The sequence below is a fragment of the Nothobranchius furzeri genome, chromosome 10, assembly GCF_043380555.1.
Source record: "Nothobranchius furzeri strain GRZ-AD chromosome 10, NfurGRZ-RIMD1, whole genome shotgun sequence".
Classification (NCBI taxonomy): Eukaryota; Metazoa; Chordata; class Actinopteri; order Cyprinodontiformes; family Nothobranchiidae; genus Nothobranchius; species Nothobranchius furzeri.
This window is the reverse complement of record NC_091750.1, coordinates 39152089-39174119: the sequence shown is the minus strand read 5'-3', so window position 1 is coordinate 39174119 and position 22031 is coordinate 39152089. Positions and strand designations below refer to the sequence as shown.

Below are 22031 nucleotides of genomic sequence, written 5' to 3'. Positions count from 1 at the left end.
GAAATTCTTAACTTTTTACACCTGACTTCTTTGAAATGAAACACAGAAAGGTGTATGTTTGGTTATTGAATAAGCAAAGATTCCATTAAGTCTTCTGTTTAATAAATAAACTTTTGCTATTAATTTATCTTAAATTAAAAATTACTCTTTGGATTAACTATAGACCAAGCAGCTTGTATGAACTTCTATTGATAGTATAAATATCCTGGATATTTATACATGATACAAGCTTCATACACCAATTTGTCTGATCTTTCTCAGAATCTAACAAAGCTGATAGCAAAGAGCGTTAATTCTAGTATGTAGATTGTCTACGCTACAATGTTAAATTGTGTTTGCCTACAGCTCCGTGGTGCACGAGCTACTCTGCACAAGGAGCTTGGCCCAATCCCCCCACCCCACCCCTATAAGATTTTCCTTTTCAGAAAAAAAAAATTGACAAATTCAAACAATTTTATTCGAGCACAACTAAATATTTTATAAACGCTTTCTCTATTACATTTAAACATTAAACATACATAGAAAAACACACGAAGGGAATAAAACGTGAACACAATTAATGAAAAAGTGTCAATGTTCAGTCTCTTATTCAATTCAATTCAATTCAAAAATACTTTATTAATCCCAGAGGGAAATTAGAGTTTCAGTACACACAATTCTGAGATCAGACATACATACATACATAGACACACGACAAGAATTGGTGTCTGTGGTCATTTGCAACGCGAGTAACGCTACCGTATAGATCCAGAGGGTTTATATGGCGATAAGAGTCAGGGGGAGGGGAAAAAAAGGCACTTCAGAGTTACCCCCGACAGAGAGGGCAGCTTTGCTATGCAAAAAACACCTTAGACAGATATGCAACAGACTTCAGACAATGCACAAAATAAGTGTCCACTAGGTGGGGAGGTGGGGGGGGGGGGACTCTCCTCACTTCAGAGCGTGCAGCCGCACCATACCGTGGTACCGTGAAAAATCTGAGTCTCAAACAAACGTGTATAAAAATATTTAGACAAACAACCAAGAAGGACTCTTATTTAGACGTGTTACGTACCAGCAAGTACAAAATTAAATAGTAATATCAGGACAACACGACCACAGATTTATAAATAAAACAACTGAAGGGAAATTAACTTCTCAATAATATAAAAAATAAAACTGTTAATTAACCTGGGGGGCGGGGGACTTCACAGTACTCACTCAGAACACATCACTTCTCCGGTTCGGCCACCAGGGGGCAGCACAGACCGTTAGCTAGACACTGACCACACAACAGGCCACCAATCACACAAGTGATGCTTCCAGCCTCAAGAAACCAAAATCATGTTCTCTTCTGAAAAACTGCGTTCCTCACACTCATCACAGCCAACGCTTCGGACTCGTGACAAACTCCAAACACGACGACGGGACAAAGGCAGAAACAGGATAACAGTGTTGCAGGTGACGGTTCTCCGTAGAAATGCTGGCATGTGGAACCAGAGAGTTCAGCATCGATGCCGCGTTAGCCAGCCAGCAGCTAACTTTCAGCTATTTTAGTGGAATTAAAAAGTATGAAAACAAAGAGGAGAAACAAGCTCCAACATCAGGGCCGAACCGCCGTTCGACCCCCAGGGCTGTGGAGGCTTTAACAAAAGGACTGCAGTCATACAAAGAGGTGAAAAACAGCAGTCCTCAAATACACAGCAGGAGGAAGGCGGGGTTCAGTTCTGGAGGTCCTCCCAGTCACACTTAGAGATTGCGGTTTCCCTTCCAACACGGGAATACTCAGTTCGGACAACAGCAGCGTCGACTGGGAACGCCGATTCGTCATTCAGGTTTCCTCCGAGCATCAGACTCTGCTCAGCAGAGTGGATCTGCAGAGAGAAGGAGACAAGAGCAGTGAGCATCTGAGGACCACGCTGAATTTAAACTTGAGGGGATTTCTAGCAGCTTCCAGCCAGAAGTGTGCTCTAGAGCAGACAGTCTGAGGCTCCGATCCAGAGGGACTTTAGCAGAGGTGCGTCAAGCTGAGGAGACTAAACAAGTCCTCAAGCTTCAGATCCAAAACCGTCTCCTAACAGCTGATCTGATCCAGATAAGAGTGTGGGATCAGCTTCTGGTAACCAGCATCTTCTTGTTAAACCCCTTTAACTGTTGCATGGAGAGAGTTTTAGTTTTTAAATCGTTTTTAAATGTGCACTCAATTCAAACATTGCCAACTAGAAAAGTAAATAAATTCTAAAAAAAGAGTTTAAAAAAATCAAGGCTAAAGGCTCTGTTCCATCATAATTATGTTATTTTAATATTTGTAGTTTTTATTCTGTTGTGTAAAAATCATCAGCCCCAAAGCAGCACTTTCCTTTTTGGCCACTGGGGGCAGCAGCAGCTCAAACTGGATGCTGCTGCTGTAAACCCAACAAGTCAGAGTTCCAGCTGTTCTGGTCTTATCAGGAACTCCTACAAGGATTCAGTTTAACACACTAAATACCTGCAGATGTGTAAGTGTCTGGTCAGCTAAACACACACACACTCGCACACACACACACACACACACGTACACGCACACACAAACACGTAAACGCACACACACGTACGTACACACACGTACACGCATGCACACACATACACGTACGCACACACACATACACACACTTACATGTACGCACACGTATGTGCACGCACACGTACACGCACGCACGCACACACACACACAAGCAGGCACACACACAAGAAGTACTGTGTGGCAGGTGTGTGAAAATGACTGATGTCTTTTAGGCAAAAGTACAAGAGTTACAGCGCAGGACTGAGAAGAGCAACAAGAGCTGGTGTGTGTGTGCGTGCGTGCGTGTGTACGTGTGTAAGTAGGGGTCAGCACGGCTGTATGACCCACATCCCTTCAGTTCTGTCTGGGGGGGGGCATAGAGACGAGTGTGGATGAAGAGGAGAAAGAGGAGGAGTCTCACACACCTCAGAGACTTGCATCTGTCCTTCTCCGTGTTATTCTCAGGACCTTCGCTCTCGTACGACGCCAGATACAGAGCTGCAACGATAACATGAAGAAGACACATGAATACCAGGGGAGACGCTCAGAGCTGATTGGTCCTTTCAGTGGGTGTGCTTCAATGGCTGTAGGATTTCTCAGATCGGTGGGTCTCTTCTATAAGACTGATAAGAGAAGAAGAAGAAGCAAATAGCTTTTCTATAGCGCCTCTAAAAGATAAAAAGGTGCACGAGGCGCTTCACAAAAACAAAAAAATGTAAAAATAAAAAAATTTAGAAAATGGTTAAAAATATATTTAAAATGAGCAAAAAATAGACAATTGTGATTAAAAAAATGTAAAGAGAGAGAGTGAACAAGAAAGAGGGAAATCAGTGGATCCTGAGGAAGGTGGAATAGGTGGGGAGAGCAGAATAAAGAGAGAGAGGTGAAGAAGGTCATACAAAAGCCTGAACAGGTGAGTCTTCAGCTGCTTTTTAAAGGAGACCACCGAGTCCACTGATCTCAGGCTCAGGGGGAGAAAGGTCCAGAGTCTGGGGGCCACAGCAGCAAATTATCTGTCAGAGAGCCGGTGTCAAGTGTTCAGGAGCTTCTGGAATGTCATGTCTGGATTTATGTTTATGTATTTAGCAGACGCTTTTGACCAAAGCGACTTACAAGCGATAATCGGCATATTGCCCTTGAGGCTAACAACAACAACAACAACAACTTGACATCAGTCATGGGGAGTAGGGAACAAGGAGTGGACAGTAGAGAGGTGGGGACGGGTGCAGGGATGGTGGATTTATAATTCCCAACAGTAAAGATCTGGGTTGGTCTTCTTTTTAAAATCTGAGGAAAACATGGAACTAGAACTAAATCATCCACTCATGAACTCACCATCTTCAGTGAACACTGGAGCGGTCAGCAGGTACTGCAGGATCTTACGGTCCTTCTCAAACGGACACTCCACCTGCTTCCAGGTCATGAAGTCGCTCACCTGTTTGGCCAGTTCCCAGAATTTCTACAAAACAAAAACACTTAGGTGAACACCCCAAGGAATGGGAAAATTTAATGAATATTTTCTGCTTCAAACAAGCCAGACGGTCAAGACACAACCTAGGAGGACACAGAGCTGTAATGGGGTTGTCATGGGCTGTTTTAGGGTGTTCGTTGGTTCAAATGTGATGGGAAAAATCACTAAAGGCGAGACAAATGCTGGTTAGGCAACCAGGAGGGAGAGAATGAGTAAAACGATGACTGGTTTAGCGTAGGTGAGTGATCACAGAGTCACAAACCGTTAATTTCCATGGAAACAGCTGAGTCGTCACTTCCCCATTTACTGTCCGTGTTTAAGGAAGTTCCCTTAAATAACCTGGAGTTAAACCGCGATGTGACATCACCAGTCAGCTGCATGTGTGTGTGTGTGTTTCCCTATATAAATTCTGTCTTCAATCAATCAATCAATCAATCAATCAATCAATCAATCAATCAATCAATCATTCAATCAATACTTTCTTAATCCCAGAGGGAAATTAGAGTTTCAGTACACACAATTCAGAGATCAGACATACATGGGCAAGACACATGACAAGAATGGGTGACTGTGGTCATTCGCAACCCTGAGTCGCGCTACCTTATGTGTGGGTTACATGAAGATTGGTTCAGGTGGAGGGAAAAAAAGGCACTTCAGAGTTACCCAGCAAAAACACACCTCAGACAGATATAGAGCTGAAACAACTAATCGATTTAATCGATTATAATCGATTATTAAAATAGTTAACAACTTTTTTAGTCATCGATTAGTTGTTTAATAATCATATTTTACTGCATAAAGTCTATTTTTACCACAATCTGACATCGGTTACAAGCTGTTAAATTTGCCGCCAGTGTGTGGCAGTAATGAGCCACTGATCTACCAGTGGAGCCGTAGAAAAATAAATGAGACAATAAGTGCCCTCGGTTTTCATGACGTATCACGTTACTGACGCTCATCTTGCTGTGAGAGATGGCGGAACAAGAAATACGGAAGAAAAATAGAAGTGACAAAACTGAAGAGAAACCCCGGACAAAAACCTCACGAGTATGGGAGCACTTGACTCTAGATGCCATGAAAAGACGGGTGACCTGCAAAATATGCAAAAACCATCTAGCATGGCACGGAAGCACGACGTCCCTAAGTGAACATTTGAGACGAAAACATGTGGGGGCTGATGCAGCAGAGGAAGAGCACCGCGGTCAAGTGAGCCGTCATTTGGAAGAGCCAGCCCGGTAAGTAACAGAAAATAAACAAGCTGGACTTAGTGTTTTAGCTGAGTTCGTTATAGTGGATGTTAAACATGTTTTGTTTTTTTGCCGCGTCAGTCTACGGTGTTCTACTTCTGACTGACTAGATGCAATCGTGAATCTCCTCCGTGTTGTGTATCATGCGCTTGCCAAATTTAGCACGTCTGTTTATAAGAATGTTCTCGTTAAGAGAAAAATGGCAAAAACCCATAACTATGTTACTCATTCAAAAAAGGACAACTCTGCGGTGAAACATATACAGACGAGCTGTGTCCAGGTGAATATAAAGCGGCATAGTTGTACGCTTTCAATTTTTAAATACAGGAGAAATTCAGAAAAAGTCATTTTTTTACTATTAAAAGGCTGTTTTACTATCTAACACTGTAAAACGCCTCACAACACATTTTTATCATGTTTCTTAAACAGTATTACACAAAATAAACATTTTTCACATTTCTCTAGCTAATTTAAACACTCCCGACTCAAAGTAAAAACCTCATGAGCTTCTTACTTAGAACTTTTTAATAGTAAAAAAATTAGACTTTTTTTCTGAATATCTCCTGTTGCGGGCTATTTTGTAGAACGTAACCCTCAAAATAAATGATCACTGTATATTGTTAATTAATTCAAATAATATAATATTGATTTAGTAGTGTGTGCTGCTTTATTTTATATGTGTACTTATTTCAGTCTATTTGTGTTTCTTATGCAGAAAAAAACAAGCAACAATGGACAACTACATGGGGAACAAGACACTCACCCCCCAGCAATTCATACCACTTACAAACTCTATTCTAAACATGCTGGTAAAAGACATGAGGCCACTATCCATGGTGGAAGGAGCAGGCTTCCAGCTAATGCTAAAAAATGATTCTGGACTGATATTTTGCACTGTTTAGCTCATTTTATACTGCTGACTGTTCATGTGCAATAAAATAGATTGCAGTCAACTGCACAATTCTCTTATGTTTTTTTTTTCTTAACTGAAATGTATTCATCACTTGTATAGGTTAAATAGCTAAACAACAAACAGATTAATCGATTAATCGAAAAAAATAATCGACAGATTAATCGACTAGCTAAACAACAAACCGATTAATCAAAAAAAAATCGACAGATTAATCGACTATGAAAATAATCGTTAGTTGCAGCCCTAGACAGATATGCAACAGACTTCAGACAACACAACATAACATGAGACTACAATAGGAAGGGGGGGGGGGGTCCTGTTTCCCCCAGCGAGTGCAATTTGCTGGGTTCCTTATGTAGGAAACATTTTTCCAGATTGGCTTAATGAACTGACCTGAATTGGAATGTTTATTATGTGAAGTGCCTTGAGGTGACTCCTGTGATTTGGCGCTATATAAATACAATTGAATTGAAATAAAACACAGAGTGGTGTATATTGATCACTGAACGAGCAAAGATCTCGTTAGATCTTCTGAATTAATAAATAAACTTTTTCTATTAATTTAAATCTCTTAAATTAAATATTAATCTTTTGATTAAATACAGACCAAGCCAGTTGGTGTATGAACTTCTATCGATTATATAAATATCCGTAGATATATATATATATATATATATATATATATATATATATATATATATATATATATGTATAATATGTTTCATTGCCAATTAGTTTGATCTTTCTCAGGATTTAGCAAAGCTGAAAAGCAACAGCGTTAAATTCTAGTTATGTAGATTAACAACGCTATACTTGGGAAAAAAAGATAAGGGAGCGAAAGAGGGAAGCGTCTGTACTCCTCGAGTGCCAGAAGAACTCTTACCTCAAAGTTGACATGGCCGTTGGGCAGGCGGCTGGAACACCCCTCATTAAGAAAGTAAATGTCTTTGATGAGCAGGCTGAAGAACGGGACGACGATCTGGAGGATGTCAGAAAGAGAAGGAGGATTAATTCACCCACACCACATCCCAGCGATTCCTGGTTCATCCGCATTACATCCCAGTAAATCCGGTGACCGCAGAGAGGATCTGAAGTTAAAAAACACCAAATCCTATTCATATCATCCCCCCCCCCCCACCCACACACACACACATTAAACATTCATGATGCTTTTAAGAGACCCAACAGGAGCAGCTGCAGACGTGTCTCCACTCGGGTTAAATCTGAAGAACACACTCGTGTTGATTTGGACAGGTGTGCTTCTGATTCTGTCCGTTTGTTTGCGAGGAACTGGGTGATTGAAGCAGGCCTCTGCAAGGCCGGGGGGGGGGAGGGGTCAGGCATGCATGTGCTCACATACATGTTCAGCTTCCAGAAGCAATGAAAGGATGAGGACGTCATAGCTGGACGTGGTGTGTCGATGGGCCGGAGCCAGATGACGGCCGTTTCAGGCAGCAAGATCAGTGGATGCACAAGATTAGTCAGTTAAATTTACACACGACAGACGGGAGCATCTTTAAAGCCCTTTTAACAAGAAATCTCTTTCTATCCGAGACATTTTAGCTGTTTTTCACGGTTTGCATCACACAGAACACATCCCAACACGGCGTCATCTACGGCACCTCTTTATTCTCGGGTTTAACAACAGCACAGGCCGTGACTCGGGGCCTTTTGACCACGATTAGAAAACTGAAGCTAATAAAACTGGTCTTAAAGGCAGAAAAACTCATCATTCCTTTCAGGCAAATGCTACGGAGAAGCGTTGCTAAGCAACCAAAACATCAGACACAACAAGTCTGTTGAAAATCAGATGATTTTGGCAGTTTGTGAAATCGTTTTGAAGCAGGAGAATCATAAGTTTTAGGTCTTCCTGTTGAAGCGGCGCTCCTCCGGGCTGAAGCGAAGGTCAGATGTGGGTGAATCCGGCGACGGCGAGCCCTGGGTGTCTGAGGAGCTTGTAAACAAACCTCCAACCCTCCCAGAAGGAGAGGTCACCAACAGGAACATACCAGACTTCTTGGGAACTTTCCATTTCATGACCTCTTGTCCTGGAATGTTTGCATATTTGGGCTCCCAACGAGAACTCGTCCCTCCAGGAGCCAGACGGATATTGACAGAACATTCCGTCTCCGTTAGCGAATCGCCCAGATTCACCGTGGGATGACTCAAAGGCCGGAGGAGGAGTCGGCGCCGGGCGGGCGACTCCAGAAGCATCCGAGAACACTATGTGATCTGGCCGGCGGTCATGTTTTTATTTTGCTGCTGAGGAAGAAACCGAGCCCCTCCTCGTGTCCTGACCCAGATGTAGCCCGGCCCAAGAGTCCCCTCGGACGTTACGCAACCTCCGCCTGGGTCCCGGCCCTGAGAGGCTGCTGATGGCGTCAACACGACGGGAACGCGGCGTGGAGATAAAGAGCCAGATTAAATCTGCACTTTCTACATAACAGCAGAGTTTGTTGTGGCGCCGCTTCGCTCAGCAGCTGGTTGTACAAACACCAGCTGATCCCCTCTAACGAATGCACCAAATGTCAACGAGTCTGGGCCGTCTTTCTGAAACACTTTGTTGATGTTCTGGCGGCCGGACGAGGCCGCGGAGCAGAAACTGCTTCATCCCAGACTTGACCCACTTTCCCAGGTCTGGACGCTTTCCTACATGGAGAGCTGGGATGTCATCTGTGTGGGGCTCACCTTCTCTCTGCTGCTGTTGGCTGTGAGGGATCTCTGCATCGCTCCTCTCAGCGCGGTCCTGTAGTTGTAGAAGTTGCTGGAAGGATCCATCTGGTGCTGTGGAGAGAAAGCGACGGAGTCAGCGTGGCGAAACAGAAAGACTTTGATGTTCATCACGTTTATTATTATTAATAATAATAATAAATTTTATTTAAAAGCGCCTTTCTGGTCACTCAAGGACACTGTACAGAATAAAAACACAAATCATTCAATAAGTAAACATACGTAAACATCAACAAACAAGGCACTCTAAAATTCAAAGCTGATATGTGATTATGAAGAGTTTTGAGTTGTTTTTTGAATTCTGTGAATGAGTTAATGTTCTAGATGAGAGGGGGAAGGGAGTTACAGAGTTTGGGAGCGGTGCAGCTGAAGGCTCTACTCCCCATGGTGCTGAGACGGAAGGAGGGCACAGAGAGATGAATGGAGGAGGAGGACCTGAGGGAACGGGACGAGGCGACGATGTGAACGAGATCTGTGAGGTAGTGAGGGAGGAGGTTATGGATGGCCTTGAAGGTGAGAAGGAGACTCTTGTAGTTAATCCTGATGCGCACTGGTAGCCAGTGGAGTTGTTTGTGGATGGGGGTGACGTGATGAGAGATGGGAGTTTTAGCGACGATGCGCGCTGCTGCTTTCTGAACCAACTGGAGCTTACCGAGGTGTTTTCTGAGGGGGGCCTGTGATGTAACCAGACTATGGACAAGGATAGAAGCAGAGTGGACGGTAAGGGAGGGGCGAAGACGATTAATGTTACGAAGATGGAAATAAGCTGACCGAGTGATGCTACCGATGTGAGATTGGAAGGATAGTGTGCTGTCTAGGATGACACCCAGACTCTAGACCTGGGGAGAGGGGGAAACTGAAGTTTTATCAACAGTGAGAGAGAAACTGTCACATTTTGAGAGGGTGATCTTGGTACCAACCAAAAGAAGCTCTGTTTTGTTTAGCGACTGCCGTCTAATAACAGAAGCCGGATCGAGCCCGGAGAGGCAGGAAGCTAATAGATCGTCTCTAGTGGGACACGAAGGAACAACATGTCAGTTTCCAGTCGGATCTGTTATTTCAGATATCCGTCGGATTCAGGTAACTGTTTTCCAGCAGGTTTCCCGATGCGAAACGTCACCCTGGCTGCAGGAATCCCTCTTCTCCGTCCACACGGACCTGTCAGATCAACACGTCTGCTGTGAAATTTGTTTGTTTGCTGCCATGTTTTACTCCCGAGGCGGTGCAGGTGCTCCTTTCTTTTTGGGCAGATTGTAATCCAGATTTTCTTCTTCGTTTTTGCTTCTCCTGTCCTGCACTTTCATTTATGAAACAACAGAGAGCAGGTGGAATTATTTTAGTTATTTATTCTCAACATTTTCAGAAAAGTTAAAGTCCAAAAACGCACGCTGGTGAAATTCCATCTCTGCACGAGACCCATCCTCGTGGGGAGCGGTGAGCTGCAGCTGCGGCTGCGCTCGGGAACCATTTGGCGGTTTAACCCCCGATCCGACCCCTTAAAGCTGAGAGTCCAGCAGGGAGACGTTGGGTCCCATTTTTAAAGTCTTTGGTCTGACCCGACCGGGATTTGAACCCCGACCTCCCACTCCCAGGGCTGACGCTCTGCCACAGAGAAGGCAAAACAAAACCTTAATCCGATTTTTTTCTTTAACAAAAATCCTATTAATGATTATTTTATCTGAATCCGTGTCGCAGCCGGGCCTCAGAACCAGAACCGTTCAGACCCTCAGGAGCTTCAGTCTCAGCTTTTCCAAATGTCCGTTGTTGCTCTGATCTGGTGACTGACAGGAAGATACAGAGTGTGTGTGTGTGTGTGTGGGGGGGGGGGGGGGGGGGCAGACAGGACCAATCCTTTAGAGATGTTAAGAAAATCTTTTTACCTCTAAGATGTCAAACTTGGCCGTTTTGACTTTATTCCAGGTTTTCCTGAGCCGGGATACGGGACTCATGTTCATCCCAGCTGCAAGGCGAGCACACAAAAAAAAATAGTGAGTGAGACGTCACACATCTAAGCAAACACACACCCCTCCCCCCGTCACCCTGGTACTCCCGCTCCTTTTCTCATGCCGCTCCCTCTGATGCGTGATGACACAAGCTCAAGAACAACAGAGATTAATGTTCGCCTCGGTTCCCCTCCCAGCTCTCAGCTCCCCATACACTAATCCTGCTGTGTGTGTGTGCGTGTGTATGTATGTGTGTGTGTGTGTGTGCGTGTGTGAACAGCTGTTAGGCGGTAACATCACGGCCTTTTGGGTGCAGGCAGCATGTTTGTTGTTGTTTTACAGGTTTGATGTGCATCTGCATCAAAATGAGTATTTTATTTGTAATGATGATGTCATCTTTACGCTCTACACATCGATAATTTGATTTTTGCTCAAGTTTCAGCTTCTTTGATTATTCTTTTAAAATACTGTTCATCCTTTTATCCTAAGGGTATTCCTTAGAGAGATCATGAGCTTTCGGGGGAGGAAGCCTCTTCAGAGCAGCACTAACGTCTCACCCCGGCAGCTCCTGGGGGACGAGGCGGGTGTGGACACATTTGCCTGTGGCACTCTCTCCGTCAGGGGAGATGGGCAGAGGACAGCTGGCACTCTGTCCTGCCCCCTCCTCACTACCTCTCCCTCCTCCTCCATTGTGCTCCGACTCTCTCTGGTCAGTGCTGACCATCTGCTTGCATGGGTTTGTTCTGAGTCCGGTAGCAGCGACGCCCCGCCCCCGTTTTTCCACAGCTCTCCGCTGGCCTGCGGGCTGTGAGAGTGAGCAGATAGACTTGACTGTAAATGCAGATGGTCAGTGGGTTACTCGGGGGTGTCGGCTGGGCCCCCAGTGAACTTCAGCGGTTAATGTTTGTGGAGAGCAGGAGGAGGAACCACGGATGTGAGGTGACCGGAGCAATGGACGCAAGGCTTTGGAAATAAACACTTGCACCAGAAACAAGAGAGAGAGAGAGAGAGAGAGAGAAAGAGAGAGAGAAAGAGAGAGAAAGAGAGAGAAAGAGAGACAGACAGACAGACAGACAGACAGACAGACAGACAGACAGACAGACAGACAGACAGACAGACAGACAGACAGACAGACAGACAGACAGACAGACAGACAGACAGACAGACAGACAGACAGACAGATAGATAGATAGACAGATAGATAGATAGATAGATAGATAGATAGATAGATAGATAGATAGATAGATAGATAGATAGATAGATAGATAGATAGATAGATAAAATCTCCTGAAAGCTAGTTCAGTCAGAAAGACAAAAATCCGTTTAAGGGCTGTTTCCAGTGGGACCCTTTTCAGTGTGACACACGGTGATAATCTCAAGCTTTTCTGTTATTGCCCGCTAAGATGTTAGCTTTGTTAGCAGCAGCTGATTAACTAAGGAACGGCAGTAGCTCAGGAGGTAGAGCGCGTTGTCCGGTAATCAGAAGGTTGCAGGTTGGATCCCGGCTCTGACCAGAGAATGCTGCTGTTGTATCCTTGAGCAAGACACGTTACCCCGCCTTGCCTGCTGGTGGTGGTCGGAGGGACTGGTGGAGCAGCTGTGGCTACATCGTAGCTCATCCCCACCAGTGTGTGGGTGGGTGAATGATTGGTTGTGTTGTAAAGCGCCTTGGGGGGTTGTAGAGCCCTAACAAGGTGCTTTACAAATGCACCATCCACCATGACAGCTATTGCTAACGTGGTGTTGTGTTACATCGTTGGGTGAATAAGGCTAAAAAGACCTCAGAAATAAAAACCAGCTCACAGATGATGGCCATGAGGGAGTTAAAATTGCCAATGTTGAAGCATTCTCGCGCCACGTCGATGAAGAAGTCCATGACTCGAGCTCGATGCTTCTTCTTCACAGGCTGTTAAAAAAAAACAAAGGATCTCATTACTCCCTGGATTAGGCCTGAAGACCAACCCAGCGCTCTGGTCAACGTGTTGGATGGAGCTCTACTGCTGCTCTGGGACGTGTCTGGTCATCATCAGAGAAGGTCGAGTGTTCCTAGAACGTTTTCATCCTTTTTAACTGAAATAACAAGCGGGGAAGCTAATCTCTCCCCTGAGCCTGAGATCAGTGGACTCAGGGATCTCCTTTAAACTCACCTGTTCAGGTTTGGTGGGACCTCCATCACCTCCCTCTCCCTGTTCTGCTCTTTCTACCAATACAACCTCTCCAGAGATCCACACTGATACCTCTTTCATATTCATTTTCTCACATTTTTATCACAAATGTAAACATTTCCCATTTTTATGATGTTTTTTAATCATTTTTTAATTTGAACTTTTGTCCTTGTGAGCACCTCGTGATTTTATCTAGAGAGGTGCTTCATAAAAGATCGTTTCTTCTTCTTGCTGGTTTGATGTGTGTTCTGGTGGTGGCAGAGCTACTCACCATGCAGATCTCTGTAGCCACCAGATAGCTGAGTCTGTTGAACCAGTCAACGTAAGCTCCCAGGTTGTTGGCCTTCTTGTGATCACTGAAGCAGTTCTGCAAAAACACACTTCATCAGCCAGCTACAAACCAAAACATCTGCATGAGCTTTTGATCCAGAGCAAAGCAAGGAGACCGCCGTTCCTAACGGAGTTTTTCATGTTCAGCATCTTCTGGATTCGGTGCGTTTTCATTCACATTAAAACCTACATGATGCAGTGACTATGCCAGTCCTGTGTGTGGCGCTGTAGCAAACAACGCACCAACATGTGGAAAGAAGGCAAAGCTGAGTACAGCCAAGATGAGGGTTGTAGGTCATGTCAGGTCATCCTTTCATTTCAAGGTTTTAACATCTGCACAACATCACAAACTCCTGTCTGAGTGGAGCGAGGTAGTGAGCTGAAGTCCCGCCCATCTACTTCCGGGCCACGGGTACCCAGAAGAACAACAAAATAAAAGTCAACGGGACCAAAAACTCTATTTTATAATCCGCTTGTTTTGTGCCGTGGATTTCACACATGATGTCCGTGAATTTTAAAGACACATTTTGATACCAAGAACGGACTTATTTTCTAACAGGGGAACGATATTTTAGGTTTTTTTTTTTGGTGAAAATAAGTCCAGGACTTCAAATGCGTTTCACCAAAGTGACGTCATCGAATCAGACACGGAGAAAACTGAGAGAAAAGGGGCTGGAAGTTCAGCAACCTTCCCACAGGAGGAAAGAACCACCATAAATCTGGTCATGTGGTGAGTAGCAGCTATGCTGGGGGAGGAGCTTATGTGGTGACATCATATATGCAACGTACCAACGTCTGATTTGTAGTCATGCTAATTATGAACTTTTACAAGCTGATAAATCTCAAAGTACGTGACCGGCGTCGGTATAGCACACGTCCGATCCAGGGCTTAGGGCAAAATGGGTTACAAAATGATCTTTTAGCCCGTTGACCTGCTTTCCTTTTTTCGCTCTTCCAGGGACTTGTGAGCCGACCGGAAAGGGAGGAGCCTAAAGCTCGGTTTATGCTTGACGCACGTACATCCTGCGCGGAAACGAGACCCGCAGATGGAGCGCGTGTCGGAACTTGCAGCGTTTATGGTTCCTTTCTACCCTCTGGTCTCTGCAGTGAGCCAATATTCTCCCAGGCTGTAGGGGGCGGCACAGGCCCTGCGGCATGCCTACAACACTACACCACGGCAGAAGCAGAAATCACTGTTGTTAACATTCTTTCACCGTGTCCTTGTCTTTTCTGACTGTGACAGAATCGTAAAGATGTCTGTGCTTACGAACCTCCGCCACTGTGAGCGCTTGCCAGTCCGCCACGTTTTTCCGTGCAGGAGCGTCCACGTGGACAGAAAATTTCCTAGGATTGCGGTCCGTGAACTTTGTGCTGCGCGGAGGCCACACGGAGGGGCGTGGATGCTAAAATGACGTAATTTGGCCACGCGGAGCCGTGCGGACCTCGCAGACGTGTCAAGTATAAACCGAGCTTTAGGCGTCCTATGGTCTTCAGAAGAGCACGAGGCCAGTGTTCCCATTATGTAGCTATACTGGTCCTTTTTGTGGATTCCTCTTGATCTCATTCCACACATTCCTCTGGCCTTACGCTATTCACCCCCGAGTCAGCTCTCCTGCCACTGGACACACGCACGCACGCACGCACACGCACACGCACACGCACACACACACACTAGGCTACCAGTCTGGCCAGTGAGATCCAGGAGCCAGGATCACCCCGGTGATCAGCCTGACTCCGCCCCTCCTCCTCCTCTCTTCCAGGCTGCTGAGGAGCACAGCTGAGCCCAATCCTGCTGATCACCAACACCTGGATAAAAAGGCTGTGCCTTCAGCAGTGCAGGGGTTCTGCTGTCCTCCAGGTCTCGTTTTGGTTTCAACCCCTTCGTTTCGATGAGTTTTAACTTTACAGTTTTAACTCTTAGTGATGAGCTTTTGGATGACCCAATGGGATCTTTTGATGTTTGTGTTAAAGGTTAACTTTGTTTGTTGCAATTTCATTGACTCCGGTTTTTAAACACCTTCGTTGCAGTAAAACTTTTAATAAGTTTTTACCAGGTGTTTTTATAGCTGATCATTCGCCTTGTAATGTTAACCTTTTTGAGAGTTTTGTTTGTTTTTGCATTATCTTTATAATGCGCGCCATCTGTTTGCTCGTTTTTAGAACCTTTTACTACAAATAAAACCATTTCAAACTCCACTGTCATATTTCTTATGTTACCCCCTCCTTCACATTTTAACATCTCCTGTCGGGGACGTAACACACACACACACACACACATTGGGGGTACGAGGCGAACTAGCCTACAAGCACAAAGACAGCCTTCAGCTCCCCTAACTTTAAAGGCTTGTTGCCTAGCAACAAAACGCCAGACAGAAGCTTTGTTGCCCAAACACGCCCCCCGCCCTTTCCCAACGTGGACCCTTTGCAGCAGCAGTTGCTAAGAGATGAGGAGCACACATGCTCGCCTAATCCAGACAGCAGGGTGGTTGGAGGAAATTGCCGGTTAGGTGTGTGTGTGTGAGTCTGTTGCTGCTGCTGTCCGGAGGCACCTGGCCTGGCTCTGACCCGAGCAGCAGACCGTCACCATGTTGTGTAAACTCTGCGTCTGTCTCCATTCCAGACAGACTAATCAGATGTGCCGAGAGTGGCTCAGCCACGGAGACGGGACTCGGTTCGGTTCTAGAAAAGCAGGCAGACTCTACCTTCTCGTTGTCCAGAGGGTCTTTGTGGACGAAGGCTTGAACAAATTCCTCAGGCCCAATATAGCTCAGCCGCTCCTGGAAAGGAGAGAGAAAGGGAAAGTTCCTGAATCCGAGCCCTCTGCAGCAGAGCCTTCAAACTCCTGCTGAACTTAATGGTTGCAGTAGTCCAACACCACGATTAAGATCAATGCTGCAGACGCTCAGACACGATTTTGGATTTCTGATCCATCAAACATGTCAAGTCTGTCCTCCTCTCCTCGTGGACCCGCCTCCTGGTGTGGATCTGGTCCCGACCCACGCCGATGGGAGTGTGAGGGACAGGCGTGCTGGTGGATCCATCCTTCTCGGACCAGTTAAAGCATGTTAAACAGCACGACAGAGAAGAGACTCACCAGCTCTATGTGGGTGAGCTGCTGGGCGACAGTGAAGGGGTCGTTGCAGATGGACAGCAGGTCCCTTTGGGTCGCTGCCTGAGGTTTGGCCTTCAGAGCCGTGAGCCGCTCCGTGGCTGTGGCGTTGATCTTCACCAGCGCCTCCTCGAACTGGCTGAGCACAGTCAGCCTCCGGATCAGGCCCTGGCTCATCTGGCTGATGGCCTTCTTGTGCACCTGATGGATGGAGAGAGGGAGAAAGAAACATTAGACATTCAGAACGTTGAGCTTCATCTCATACGCAGCCGTCCACACAAGCCGGAGCAGAGAAGACTTCGTGTCATCTAATCCGGGCTTCAGCTAGAGAACCGCTCCAGCCTGTGCTCCTGCAGAGCTGCACCACAGATAAAACGCGCCACACTCCAACCATCTGCTGCTGCTTTTGTCTGCACTCCCATGCCGGCCGGGGTCGCATAAATATAGCAGCACATCTCCAGGGACGAAGCCCAGCAGGAGGTCCACAATGCCCAACCCTCTCAAGGTGGCAGATGATGCTCAGTGCTAGTGACCACTCTGGGAGTGGGCTTCTGTTTGTCATGGCTGAGAGGAGCACCACCTGACCTGAGAACGGGCCGTTCGCCCAGCAGAGCCCTGAAGGGCCGGGGGGCTGAAAGCAGGAATCTGCAAAACAGCCTGTGGGTACCAGGATGCATTCACACAAGGACATCTAGGATGTCACCTTCTAGAAATGAACTACACTCTAATATTTTTATAATGAAACTTGATGCTAAATAAAAGCTGCAGCTGTAAAGGAGGAGAAACCAGGATGCCAGCTGCTGCTTCCGTATTTATCCCACCAGACCACATTTATCCATAATGACAGTCCTTCTGCTGAGATCCAGCTCTGGGAATGCTTTCTCTGGTTTGGACACAACTTTGGACAGATGTTCAGAGCATCTATTCTGGGCTCTGGTCTGGTTTCAGCGAGGAGTGGATCTGACCAATCAGAGCAGAACCTGAGAGAAAGAACCGCTTTTTGGCTTTTCCATCACGCTGAACGACTACGGCTGTTCTGACCGCTGGGGCTTCACTGGTGTGGAGCTGCCGTTAAAACAGCGGGGAGGTCTTACGCAGTGATAAAATACTTTAATACAGTGCTATATATAGACTATGTAGTGCTGAAACGTGCACCGAAGTGAGAAACCTACTGAAATAAGAAGCATGAGGCCGTTAAAAAGCTGTTTGATACCAGTTTTAGTTTTATGTAAAGGATGACTTTCCCACATTTGAACCCTAACTGCTTTCATTCCTTTGAATTAAAGGCTCAAAACATGAATCGATGGAAAGAAAGACAATAAAAAATAAACATCTAGATGATAATCCGACATGAGGAAACACAACAACCGCGCGGCTGAGTTTCATTTTAAAAGGAAAACTAAAAGTAACGCTCCGAGCCGAGGCCGGACTTCCCGTCTACCTGCTGGAACGATGAGGTGTTCCCCTCCAGTAAACACAACTTTCACTGTTTACTTTGTTGAGTAAAAAGAAAAACACGTTGGTGCCTGTTACACCCTTCCTGGCTGCAAACACCTGAAAGCGGAGGATCAGCAGGCTTCCTAAAGGTGACAGAGGCAACATTTATCCATGTAACGGAACGGAGTGACTGTTTTTTCCCTTCTTTGCTCAAGACTAGTCTGCATGCAGGGGTGGACTGGCCTATCTGGAATTCTGGCACTGTCCCGGTGGGCCGCTTAGCCAAGGGGGCTGCTTGCCCAGCTTGGGCTGACACTACTCCACAGTTGGTGATCTGCAGAACATTAGCTACATGGTAACGAGGCTAACAGAGTTTTTCCAGGCGTTTTTAGCAAGAAAAATGTGGTAGAGCAATGACGTAGGAGTTGTTTTACCACATTAGCACGTAGCTAATTTCCCGCTGATCTCCGCCCGTGGAGAATGAGCTGATCTGGAAGGCCAGGGCTCCCGGTCGCAGCGGTCTGGTCCTGCTTGTAATTTAACAGTCCCAGTCCATATTAGATCTCACATTCGGCCTAGAGACGAGTCCGCGGGCGGCAACACCCCCCACCTCCACCGCTCTCCCAATGGGAAGGCCGACTGGGGCCGACGATTCGTAAAAATGCCAGGGCAGAATTTTGGTCCCAGTCCACCCCTGTCTGCATGAGATATGGTCTCAAGGTCTCATGCATTCCTTCTGACCTGCTTATTTTCAGCTCAACAGAAGAACGAAGAATGAACTCTTTTCTTTTAATTAATCAAAGAACTCTATTTTAATAAAGCTAATCCATCAAAGTGTTAGTCAATAAATAAGATGTGACCGACCTGTGAAATCAAAATATTCATTACCTTATTATGATCCTATAGAATATAATAAGTACTATGACTTTAAGTGTTCCAACAGGACTCATTTCACGTAGCGTTAAAAAGACAGAACACATTACTTTCACTGATCCAATCAGAATATTACAGTTCTGACGGAGGCGTGGTTCTGATGGTGTTTGGTAATTTTTCATTCGACCATAAACCAAAACATCCGAAGTATAAAACTATGCCACGTCATCTCTAACGCCAGTTCAAAGCGTTCCAGAGAAAGTGACGGAGTGGCGATCCTGATCTTTTAACTCTTTAATCGAAAGAACCAACGACAAGCTGAAACATTCTTCGCTATACCAACTGCGGCAACAGTTCCTTTCAGAATAAAAGCTGAACCATCAAGACCCAGGCTTGGGGTCTCACCAGACGCCAACAAATTGCCGTGACCCGGACGTATCCCAGGACGGGTGGTCGGTTTCCGTGGCTTCTCCTACAGGCTCCGGCTCCAAAAGGTCAAGCTGGACCTTTACACCTCCTGATCTAGACGGGGACTTCCGCTCAGAGTATGTAGACTGGCTGGTTCTGATTAACATCGCACGTCATCGATTCACCGTCTCATCCACTTTAGTTACACCATACATTTAGTTTTAAAGTCAGTCTAGTTTAATTTGTTAGAAATAAAATTCTTAACTTTTAAACTTGACTCTCTCTTCTGTTGTCTGTGAGTGAATACGAAGCGGTTATCTAATCCCTGCAATAAAAAGATCCAATCTTCTGGTTTAAATAACTCACAGATCCGTAAGGTGGATTTCATATTTCCTATGGAATCCCACGCCTTATGGCTCATTAAATAACATGTTATCTAATTCATTACATCCAGCAGAGCTGCTGAGGCCAGCGGCGGACTGGTCCAGGGACAATCCCAGTGCTGCCTAAAAAGGAGCAGTCCACTGAGAACAAAACCCACCTAGGCCCAGCGTCGCGTTTGCTCTGCTGCTTGTGCAGACGGGCATCAGAGCATCTACGAGAACGTGTTAACGTCTGACCTCGTCCCAACCGGTGAGCCGCTGGGTCAGCTCCTTCAGGCTGCGCATCATCCTCTCATCCCTGAAGTCATATGGGAAGGTCTCCGTCCACTCCGTCAGCAGCTGGAGGATCTTTGGAGTGATCTTTTTCAGTCTCAGCTGGAATCAGAAGCATAAAATGAGGAAACTAGGATAAGAAAGGTCAGCAGAGCTGCAGGTGCACGAATCCAGATACCTTGTCAGCTTGAGGGTCGCCAAGTCGCTGTTGTTCTGTGCACAGGTGGTGCACCTTAGACATGAGCTCATACGGATGGATGAAGAGACGAGAACTGAGTAGGAAGGTGAAGATGTACGTCCTCTGCACAAACCAAAATAAAATGTCTGACATGAGAAAAGCTTTGAAAACCAAGTCAAACCAAAAGTCAGATGGTGCGTGTGTCCCTGGTGCACGCTGGGAAGAAAAAACCCACAAACGCAGAAAATAAAAGCAGCAGTCTCACCCACAACCGAAGCAAAAGGTTCTACGTCTAACTCTGATCTGAGTGCAAAGGAACCAAAACCACCATGGATTTAGGAAAAAAGCGGCACTCACATCTGGATAATAGTCCACGGTGGGAACCAGGTGGTGGATGAGGGCCTCCAGGGACCCGGACACCAGGTTGTTGTCCTGATAGTACAGGCCTGGGGAGCTCTCCGTGGTGCTCGGGTACACGTTGTTGTTGAAGCCGCCCGTGTTGAGCTGGCCTGGGAAAGGTGGAGTCTGCGGCATGTTGTCCTGTAAAGAAGAACAAGGAATACCGCGACTTTAACCGCAGAGCAGACCAGGCAGACACTTAGAGTTGGTTCGGAGGTGGTTTCCGTTACTCAGTCGTACGTTTGTTCATCTGACTCTGCAAACAGGCCGATGAGAAAAAACAGACAAGCCTGAGCTATGTTCAGCAAAAGGTGAACGTCTTGTGACTCCCAGATGACCGCTGGTGATGAGAGTGAGGATCAATACAGCTCTGTTCCTAAAATGTGAAAGTGCACCAGAACGTGTCGGAGCTCGTGAGAGGTTCTGGATGTCATGACTGCTGCTTCACCCTGAAGATCACGCCATCTGTTCTCTTCCTCCACCGTCGTGTGTGTGTGTGTGTGTGTGTGTGTGTGTGTGTGTGTGTGTGTGTGTGTGTGTGTGTGTGTGTGTGTGTGTGTGCGAGTGTGTGTGTGTGTGTGTGCATGCGAGTGTGTGTGCGTATGTGCGAGTGTGTGTGTGTGTGTGTGTGTGTGCAAATGTGTGTGTGTGTGTGTGTGCGTGCGTGCGTGTGTGCGTGTGTGTGTGTGTGAGTGTGTGAGTGCATATGTGCGAGTGTGTGTGAGTGTGTGCAAGTTTGTGTGTGTGTGTGTGTGCGTGCGTGCGTGCAAGTTTGTGTGTGTGTGTGCGTGCGTGCAAGTTTGTGTGTGTGTGTGTGTGTGTGTGCGTGCGTGCGTGCAAGTTTGTGTGTGCGTGCGTGTGTGCAAGTTTGTGTGTGTGCGTGCGTGCTAGTTAGTGCGTGCGTGCGTGTGTGTGTGTGTGTGTGTGTGTGTGTGTGTGTGTGTGTGTGTGTGTGTGTGTGTGTGTGTGTGTGCGAGGAACAAAACAACAGGAGCAGCTTTTGGGTTTGGAGATAAAATCCACACCTCCATCCACCATTGCAGCCGTGTTGGTGATGTCTGAACCTGATGGTGCTAGGTGTGTGTGTGTGTGTGTGGCACAAAGCCCCCCCCCCCCCCCCCCCCCCGAACAATATGCTGACCCATGGCTGCCCGCCAAGTGTGAAAGCCTTTACGGCCGACGCACTGCAGAGCTGCCAGGGATTGATTCAAAGATGCCAGAAGGAAAAGGCTGCACCTGCCCACACAGCGAGACAAATAGCTCCAGTAAACTCCGGCCTTCGTCACCCAGGAATGCAGGACAGGAAGGGTGGTAAACATCAGCTGACCAAACCAGGAGCTAAACTAAGAGTCTAGCTGCCTGCTCAGCTCCAACGTGAAGTTAAAAACAATAACATTCGCTTTCAGGTTCACGTAAGGCCTTCGCCGACACGAGGCGCCCGCGGTCCCCCTCACACGTGCGCACACACACACTACAGCCATTATTCAGCCAGACAACCGTGGACATTTCCATGAGAATGGTGAGTGTGTGGAGTCAGAACGCAGTGGCCTCAGCATCTGCTGCACCATGTGGCTTCTGTTCAGCGAGGGGGAAGACATTGCCAGAAAAAGTCAACAGTTTGGGATCCGTTTACTCCACGGAGGGTGTTGGC

The 22031-nt window shown here is 46.4% G+C and overlaps 1 protein-coding gene across 2 annotated transcripts in view; it reads right to left on the bottom strand.

Moving 5' to 3' along the window:
* Positions 1–1034: 1034 nt before the first annotated feature.
* The window catches only part of rasgef1ba (RasGEF domain family, member 1Ba), a 58198-nt gene continuing 37201 nt past the window's right edge, over positions 1035–22031 (bottom strand). For both annotated transcript variants that reach the window (XM_054730399.2, XM_015960237.3), the window contains exons 2-14: positions 20339–20521; positions 19982–20104; positions 19768–19905; positions 16415–16630; positions 16023–16097; positions 13262–13357; positions 12629–12731; positions 10763–10842; positions 8841–8936; positions 7036–7131; positions 3857–3980; positions 2947–3019; positions 1035–1853 (exon numbers count right to left, since the gene is read on the bottom strand). In XM_054730399.2, coding sequence (XP_054586374.1) covers positions 1829–1853; positions 2947–3019; positions 3857–3980; positions 7036–7131; positions 8841–8936; positions 10763–10842; positions 12629–12731; positions 13262–13357; positions 16023–16097; positions 16415–16630; positions 19768–19905; positions 19982–20104; positions 20339–20515 — 1422 coding nt within the window. In that variant the 5' untranslated portion in view covers positions 20516–20521 and the 3' untranslated portion in view covers positions 1035–1828. The remainder of the gene's footprint in view (positions 1854–2946; positions 3020–3856; positions 3981–7035; positions 7132–8840; positions 8937–10762; positions 10843–12628; positions 12732–13261; positions 13358–16022; positions 16098–16414; positions 16631–19767; positions 19906–19981; positions 20105–20338; positions 20522–22031) is intronic.